At 36.7% G+C, this 9,631-nt stretch overlaps 1 protein-coding gene across 1 annotated transcript; it reads right to left on the bottom strand.

The window, feature by feature from the left end:
- Nucleotides 1–7,794: 7,794 nt before the first annotated feature.
- LOC122016572 (probable WRKY transcription factor 60) lies at nucleotides 7,795–8,927 on the bottom strand. The gene is made up of 3 exons (XM_042573922.1): nucleotides 8,470–8,927; nucleotides 8,273–8,389; nucleotides 7,795–8,187 (listed from the first exon to the last, which is right to left on the bottom strand). The coding sequence occupies exons 1-3, from the start codon at nucleotides 8,908–8,910 to the stop codon at nucleotides 7,900–7,902; spliced, it is 846 nt and encodes a 281-aa protein (XP_042429856.1). The 5' UTR covers nucleotides 8,911–8,927; the 3' UTR covers nucleotides 7,795–7,899.
- Nucleotides 8,928–9,631: the final 704 nt, after the last annotated feature.

The raw sequence follows: 9,631 nt of genomic DNA, 5'->3' as shown, positions 1-9,631 counted from the left end.
TAGTCAAAGGAAGATCAGAATTAGGGTCGCTTTGCATCACCAGTCGTATAATTCTTGGTCGGTAACAGGCACGACACGTCCTCGGGTCTAAGTCCTAGAATAAGACAATCCTTGACAGACTCTATAGCAGCCAGATCATCATGGCTAGATCCTTGGCTACCGTCTCTGATAAGTCTCGGTCGGGTCGACACAGTTTAGTTTATTCATCAAGACTTAATCCTTGTAGCACATCTGAGTAGTCACCTTGAATGGTCTGCAACTGAACCTGGCTAAGACGGATAACGCTAAATGATAGCAGTATCAGAGAATCATAACCTCCTGTCAGAGAATAACTGTCATCAGTTAGGAAATATTTTATTGGTCTGCCATACACTGAAGGTGGAACCTTCCTCCGATCAATGGGAGGTCGTCAGGCGTCTTCCCTCCCCTGATATATCATGACACCTGACATCCTCTGGTAGCCATTAGGCTCAAAAGGTAGGCAAATTCTTATAAAAAGATAGATGATCTTCATTAGCTAAGTACGCATCCTCAACGATTTTTTTTTCTTCCTTCGTTTGTACACTACTTTTCCGGAAAAAAGGGACATAACTTGAGCGTCGAAGGGTCTGTGTTAGGAATTTTTTTCCTGATATCTGATTTCTGATTTCTAATACTCCGTGTGCTTGTCTGAGTGTGGGCAAGACCCAAGTATCATTGGCTTCGTTACTATAGACCTTCAGTACCATGTGAGGATTTGTTTTTCCGAGATCCACACATAGGGTGCGTCAAAGTCATCTTTTCGTTAACACTAATGCCACCTTAGCCAGCCTCCGTCTGACTTAAACAGGATCAATTCTAATACAGCATTATAGCCGAACTAACTCACACAATTAGATATTTTTCTTTACTTTTTTCCTTTTAGGCTTGCATTGATAGGAGAAAGACATAAAAATTTAGTTAGTTTTGCATAATTCTGAACTCAATAACACTTGTGTATTTACTTGAAATTGTGCATGAGATAGAGGATGAGAAATGAATATTTTGTTTTTTCTTGAACAAAGTAGGGTAAAATTTGGCAGAAAGGATTTTTTTTTTTTTTTTTTTGAGGTTTTAGGATTCTTGTTAAAAAAAAGAGCAGGCAGTTTGTTAATTTATCTTAGCAAAAAAGTAGAAGCGCTATGTTTGTACTAGCAATGTGAGTCTGTGGAGGATCTAATCATTTCTTCCTTTTTTTTTTTTTTTTTTTTTTTTTTAAGTTTATTAGACTTCAATCCCAATCCCTCATCTGCACTGGGAACAAATAGACTTAAGGAAATGTTATTTTAACGTTATTGTTCCTGACAAAAAAAACTTGTTTTTTTATTTTTGTGAGTTAAGTACAAGAGCAGATCTGGTGGAGTGTACGGTTGGTGCTCTAAATCAAGTACAAGAGACTACTAGTCTTTGTTAGTTCGCATTTAATATTTGCAAGAATCTAAACGCCTCCAAGATTTGATTCGCTGGATCGCCACTCGATCTACCGTCGTCAGGCTTAAATTCGCCAGGCCATTCGATGTCGTGGAGCGCCGCCTCGATGATCGACCGACCGTCTCCCGAATCGCGAGCCGCATTCCCTCGCTGCTCCGTCCTCACCCCGGCTCGAACAGGGGCGACAGGTCGAACCCCTCGACAGTGAGATCGGCCGGAACGAGCTCAGCGTCTTCGCCGCCGCCGCCGTGTCATGCTTATTCTTCCACTTCGATGACTGCTCCGCCTCCGCCACCGAAGAAATGGGGATTCTCGTCTTCTTGAACCAGGGCGTCTTTCTATGCCAGCGTCGCTGCCGTTAGCCGGGTGTTGGGGTAGGGTTCTTGCACCTTCGTGACGACGCGGAAATCGTCGGAGAACCACGGCAGGCCACCCACATGACGGCGATCTCGCGCTTTATTTGCTCTGCCGTGCCGGCACGGAGTATCTTGCCTACGCCTTTGCTGGTCCGCATGTCACGACTCATGACTGACGTGCCAGGTCGACCTTGGCGAAGGTGCCGTGGACCAGCACGTTCCCGAGCTTGTAGAGGCCGCCAAGGCGGCCTTTCCCCTCTAGCGACGACGCCGGAGGTAGTAGCTCCATTTAATTTCTCTCGTTAATTTACTTCGCGACTGATCTGTGGCTTTTCGAGCAATTAATAAATTAAAATGATTAATTAGGAAAAAAAAATAGGAGTACGAGTGAGCAGTGGCAACTCCGGCCATCGTGCTGCTTGCCTTCGCCGGCGAAATCAGGGGTTGCATCGTCATCGTGACGCTGGCGTTGCGGCATTAATCTCTTCCAGTGCACTGATATTTCATTTCTGGGATCTTAAAATAAATCTCTTTCAGTGAAAAATTCCAGGATTTTATCGGTCGGTTTTGGATGTATCACTAAGCTATCATCTAAATTATCATTAATCAACTTACTTAATTGATCCGGTAAGAGATGGAAAGTGAGGGATGTAGCTTCCCGTTGATCATCTATAGACTCTGTTCTGACTTGCAACATAAATGATGTCAATGCTGAATCAGGGAAGGGTCTCTGGCGTTGGTCATCCCGACGTTCAAGTCAGTCATCTGTGATGAAGTAGAAAGCGAAGCACAAATGAACAGTAGAGAGCATAGTGTCTCGTGTAATGCGTACCTCTGTTGATGCTTGGATCTCCTTTTATATAAAGCTCCTGTAGTGTGCGTGTACGCTCCCCAAGGTGAGCATGTTTACTAAAATTTTTCCTGAAAAGACTTATCAGTAAAGTATCGTGACACAGTATTTTAACGGACTGAGTATATCTGTGAGGTGATATTGGAAGTTTTCGCAGTACGATCTTCTAGCTGTCCTTGTCCCGTTTCGGTGGCATTAACTCTTAAAGGGATGTTGCTGGATACTAGAGAGAGAGAGAGTATGCTGCTGGGTCGACTGGGTTGGCCGCTCGGCCAGTCATCTCGCAGTTCCTTGTGTCTCGTACACTCGGCCGGAGTTCTATTGTGGTTGCATCACGCTCGCTTGGTCGGAGATTCGATGTGTCAATGTCGAGTTATGTCACCTGATCGAACGGGATAGTTGTTTGGCTGAAGTTTCGCTCTGTTAATGCCAAGTTTTGCTTCGCTGGATCCGCCTTCTACACATTGTTTTCTCCTTCGTCCGGTGTCCCTTACTCCATTGAGCGTCGGTTATTTGGCGCATGCCCGAGTTAGAGGCGGGGTTGGATTGATCCTCCTTTCCTTCCGGTCCGGGTATCTCGCCTGACCGTCCAATGATAGTTGAGCGTTTACCGTCTTAACTTTGATCTTCGTCGTGGTAACTACCCTCTACAGGGTAGGGCCGCTCCTTACCACCGCATCAATGATCATGTTCACAACCATTATATGATTCTCCGTAATTATAGAATGTGTGTTCTTATGAGTTGAAACTGTTGATATATGTATGGATGGTTGTTTCAATGGATATTAGGGTCAATTATCAATGATGTAAAATGACTATGTCGGACCAAGGGCTATTGTGCGAGGGTAATTATTTGGGCAGGCTCAAGTCTATTGAAGGCCGTTTGCGGGAAAAAATAGACTTTTGATATTGTTTAAAAAAATTTCTCTCATCCTTTTCCATTTGAACATAAGACCGAGAACTGAGAACAAAATTAAAAAACATATGAATATTAAAATGGGACAATAATAGAAAGAATTATGCTTACGTCCTCCGTTTAAACATAAAAAAAATAAATAAATAATATATATATATATATATATATATATATAAAATTACAAAATTCAATAATTTTTTAGAAAATAAAGACCGCAGTGTGACCAAATCCGCCATCATTATTTATCAAGAACTAGATCAAACATATGGATGAATGCATTTGCGTTTAAATTTAATCAAACAAAGAGGATAGTAATTTCAATTAGATCAGTGTGACAACGTTAGGTGCGATTTTTTTTCCCAATCTTAGTGAGCGAGAGATGTATTGAGTGGGCGGGAGAGTTGGAAAACGGGGAAGGGAAAGAGATGTATTGAGTGGGCGGGAGAGTTGGAAAACGGGGAAGGGAAGTTTAAAAAATTAACATTTTATTTTGCAATGTATGGACAGAAAAAATTTAATTAATATTTTTATTGATTAAATGAGAAAATGTCACCAATGAAGAAGAAATATAACAAGAGAGTAATAAGATTAAGAGATATTGATGAATAAAATTAAAAATAAATTTAAAATGTTAAAAAGAGAGCTCCCTTATGATTCTATTGGAATCATAATGAAATTTTTATGAAATCAGAAGTCAAAGGATCTATTGGAATCAATAATGAAATTTTTATGAAATCAGAAGCTTTGACAGGACAATGTGATCATACAAATCTTTTATCACGTATTCTATTATATTTTTTTCTATTCTCTTAAAAAATATATATTAAAATATATTTAATATATTACAAATAATGATCCCAATAAAAATTAGGGCATGCTCTTAATAACTTATACCTAAAGCCAGCTGGATAATTATATTTACCATTTTAGTGTGAAACCGTATTGAAAGTACCCTTACACTTCAGCTTTTTTTTTTCAATAATTACAGAATGTGCTATTATTCATCTGCATAATAAGGAAAAGTATATGTTATATTTTAAAAATTGATTTTTAGAAGTGAAATTATAATTGAGCTACATTTATAGAGGGGTAAAAATTAAGTGGACGCCATCATTTGCCAAAATGTCAGATGGGCACACTTATTTTTTTTAAAAAAAATTATAATATGGGCGGCCCATTTAAAGTGAAGGGTTTGAAATACCCTTAATTTAGGGCTGGTTCAAGAATTCTATGTTTCTGAATCAGATTTAGTGGTTAGTGTTTGAACCACAACCAGCTGCTATACGTGGTAGAAGTTAATAATTAATTGTTACACATTGTATCAGTTGCATGATAATTTTTACATGATCAATTGTGATTAGATAATCATAAAGTTGTCTTCTTTTGTTTTGTTCATTAAAATGTTATTTTAATTATATTATCACTCTCTAATAAGTAAAATTAGCATTAGATAATGTCACTATTTTAGTAGCTAGCAACTAGCTGTTATACATTGTGATAGTAATCGGCTTGTTTCTACACGACCAATCATGATCAAATAATGTTTATTTAAAATATAATGAGTGTCATGAGTCATATTAATTTGTTTTGTTCATTGAAATGTTATTTTAATCATGTTATCACTTTCCAATAAATAAGTTCAATATAAGATAATGATACTAATTTAAAAGATAACAACTAATCACTACATGTTGTACCAACTACTTAGTATATCGTGATCAGATAATAATCATTTAAAATCTAGTGAATGTCATGGAGTCTCCTTTATTTATTTTTCTCATTTAAAAGTTGTTTTAACCGTTATTATTTTCAATATGCAAAATCAACATAATTAATGATACTGTTGTAGAAGCTAATAATTAACAATTACACGTTGTAATAGTTATCTATTTGGTTGATCGTGATTAGATAATGTTCATTTGAAATATAGTTGATGTCTTTACTTATTGAAATGTTATTGTAACTAAATTATTACTCTTCAGTAAGCAAAATAAGCATAAGATGACACTTTATAAAAGCTAGCAACCAGCTATTACATGTTATAGCAATTACTTATTAGGTTTTACACAATCGATCATGTTCATATAATAGTCATTTGAAATATAGTGGATGTCATGAAGTCTCCTTTGTTTGTTTGCTCATTGAAATATTAATTTAATCATATTATCACTCTTCAATAAGCAATATCAACATAAGATAATGTCACTATTGTAGAAGTTAGCAACCAACTGCTACTACGTATTGCAGCTACCTTCTAGCTTCTACACAAACGATCATGATAAGATAATATTCATTTGAAATGTAGCGGATGTCATAGAGTTCTCTGCTTTTGTTTTTCTCATTAAAATGATGATTAACTTTGTTATCACTCTCTGATAAACAAAATTAATATAAGATAATAACACTTTGTAGAAGCTAGCAACCCGTTGCTACACGTTGTAACAACTACTTGCTAACTTCTATACGATCGAACGTGATCAAATAATATTTATTTAAAATGTAGTGGATGTCATGAAGTTTCCTTCATTTGTTTTGCTCATTGAAATGTTATTTTAATCAGGTTATTACTAACCAATAAGTAAAATCAATATAAGATAATGACATTATTGTAGAAGTTAACAATCAGTTGTAACATATTATAGCAACTATCTATTAGTTTCTATACGCCCGATTTTGATCATATTATATTCATTTGAAACGTAATGGGTGTCATTGAGTCGTCTTCTTTTGTTTTACTTATTTAAATATTATTTTAATCAGGTTATCACTTTCTAATAAGCAAAATCAATTGTATAAGATAATGACAGTTGTAAAAGTTAGAAACCAATTGCTATACATTGTAGTAGCTACGTGCTAGCTTTTAAACGGTTGGTCATGATAAGATAATATTCATTTAAAATATAGTGGGTGTTATGGAGTCCCTTCCATTTATTTTACTCATTAAAATATTGTTTTAATCAAGTTGTCTCTCTCGAATAAGCAAATTAATATAAGATAATGATACTATTGTAGGATCAACCCAAACTTCAAAGGATTATAACTTTGATTTGGGATTATGAAACAAACTCTGTCACGTGGGTAGAATTTCAACATCTATATTTGTTATGGGGAACTCATAACCATCAAAATTTAGGTCGAAATTCCACCATTTAAGTCATTTTCAAAGTATCTTTGCTATTCGTAGTAATTTTTATTTTTATGGTATTTAGGATACTTTTGATATTTCTGATATTTACAGGTCCTAGTTTGTCTATATTAACATCTTGATTCTATTAATTTCAATCTCTGTCAAGAGATTTTCTTTTATGTAAAGATATATTTTCTTTTCCATAAGATTGGAATTGATGGACATATTTCAAGATTTCTTTCCTTTTCTAGTCTTAGGGTCTAAAGTTTTTTTTTAGCAAACAACATTTTATTTTTGGTATTCTTCAAGTTCTCTTCTTGCTTTCACTCCCAATTTTCTTTCTTGTCTTGTCCGTGGGATAATTGCTATCTTGTTAGACGTCAAACTACTGTCTGCTAGATTATACACAACCGATAGTGATCAGATAAAGTTTATTTGAAATGCAATGAGTATCCATATAGTTCTTTTGTTTTGTTTTATTTGTTGAAATGCTTTAATCAAATTATTACTTTCTAATAAGCAAAATCAACATTAGATAATGACATTATTGTACAAATTAACAACTAGCTACTCCACATTATAGTAATAGTAGTTATCTGATAATTTTTACACGATCATGATCAGAGAATGTTATTTGAAATATAATGGTGCCATAGAATTTACTTCCTTTGACTCATCTGACAACTCACTAACAACAAAATAAAACACTCATCGGAGTTTATAATAAGAAAACCTATTTTGAAACAAGATAATGTGAACACAAAAAAGTGTCATGCAAATAGGCATCCCTTTTCCCTAAAACTTGCATTGAAAAAAAAACCAACCCTACATTGGGAGGAAAAGTTAAACCCTTGACTAAGAAGGGAGGAAGAAGAGAGGAGGCTTTTAGGAAGACTGAAGCTCAAACCCTAATCATTAAATCCGGTTCAAAAACATAGAAATTTTAAAGCACATTTTCTGTACGGATACTTTAATTGGGAGGGACGCCAATGACGCCTTTGATGTTTGCCCATATATAATTGTTTAATCTAATGCTAAAAGGGTGAAAAGATGGAGAACTGCTTAATTCATTGCTAATATAATTGAGCTAGCAAAACGAAGGACACCCAATGATCATCGCCGAATATTAGTATTCTGAACACATGGAGCACATAATTTAAGATACGATTCTGATTTTGCTTGCAAATCTATTACAATTTATTCAATGGAAAGGCCGCTGGATACGAAACGAGCTGAGTCTGTCAGCTATGGCAGTGGCGATAGCTGCGGTGAAGTTGGGATCGACCACCAAGGACGATGCCATCTGCTCGACCAGCAGCCTCTGTAACTCCGGCGATTCCATCGTTTCCTTCAAAACCAAGCCAACCGCATCGCCTCCTTCTGCGGCGTTGAGATTGATTGATCGTTCATCCTTCGAAGGGAGTCGGTGATTGTGCTCGCCTTCATACACCACCACCAACACCGATCTATCTTCTGCACTTCTTTGCACCTAATTAATAAATTAACGATCGAAATCACAATGTCTCCCAGAGCTTTTGATTAATATTGTTCTATCTGTTTGGTTAAGCGTGTACCTTCTTCTTGACAGGGCAGGAAGGGGCGAAAGAGCATCTGAAGTAAGCTCTGGGGAACGGGCTGTCCCTCGTCACTTTCTGTCCGTATTTCCGCCATTGGTATCCATCCTTCACCACCTAATCGATCAACAGTAGATTCAGCAAAGCATGCTCTGTGTGATTCGTGGAACTGATTTTTTTTTTTCTTTTTTACTTACATTGCTCGAATCGTTTTGATCAGTTCTAACGCAAATCTTGAAGGTTTTGGCGGCGGGATCATCAGTAACTGATTTCAATCTCTTCCATGCGTCTTCATCTTTTGCGCAGTCTACTATCCACTTCCTTTTCAGCGAGCTTGATCCGTTTTCGAAATCGAATGACTCGCTGCGCCGTCGAGCTGCACCCTGACAGTTTCGAGACAAGGCGGCGACGATCTCCGTCAGCCTCCTGTTCTCTTCGCTGACCTTATTCAGTTGGGCTTCGAGGGAGTCTTCTTTACTCGAGAAGCTCTGTTGACCAAACGATGAATCGACCTGTGTGGATAAAGAAAAATTAGTCGGCCTCGCCGGAGTCGGAACGTCGACGGGGGAGGGACGAGGTCCGACGCAGAGGTGGAGGCTGAGAGATGAGCGATCGTCGGTCCCGTCGTCGTAGTCCATTGGATTCAGGAATTGAAGTGGGCTGTTTGATCGGGCAAAAGGAGAAGTGTTCTTATAGAAGAAGACTCGTGATATTGCTTAGCATTCCTGTCATGTAAATTTCAAGGAAGCTTCGTGTCATTTGATTTTTTAATAATAATAATTATTATTATTATTTCAATTTTTATGTCAATTTCTTTTTTTGTCTGATTCTAAAATCATTTAATGACATTAAAAAAAAAACTGGACGTGTCTGAACGCATGACTCATAATTGTTAATTTGCATAAGCAGATTACTTCTCCCACTCCTCCTGGCAGTACCGGGGACCGATCCTCTAGTATGTAAAAATTAATCCAATTTATGATCCAATTTTTATATTGGTGGGGTAATGACATCTCACCTATTAACAGGTGAGGATCATTATCTCCCACCAATTTCTTTATCTCGGATCAAGAACGGACTAAAAAAAGAAGACTAGAGGATCCGATCACGACAGCACCCACCCCCTCTCTCCCTTTTTAAATTATCTTTATACCCCCTCTTCTTTAAAATAAGAAGTTATTTTATCTTAACTCTTTTATTTTTATTTTTATTTTTTTCAATTTTATTTAATTTTCATTTAGTTTTATTTTTTAATTATTTTTTCATCATTTTTTTTATATAATTTTTAACATTTGTTTATTTGTGGTATTAAGTAATAAATATACCACCAAACATATCGGGAGCAGAATTTGATAGTCA

Source organism: Zingiber officinale, chromosome 8B, assembly GCF_018446385.1.
Source record: "Zingiber officinale cultivar Zhangliang chromosome 8B, Zo_v1.1, whole genome shotgun sequence".
NCBI classification, from domain to species: Eukaryota; Viridiplantae; Streptophyta; class Magnoliopsida; order Zingiberales; family Zingiberaceae; genus Zingiber; species Zingiber officinale.
This window is presented reverse-complemented; position numbering and strand designations above follow the sequence as displayed.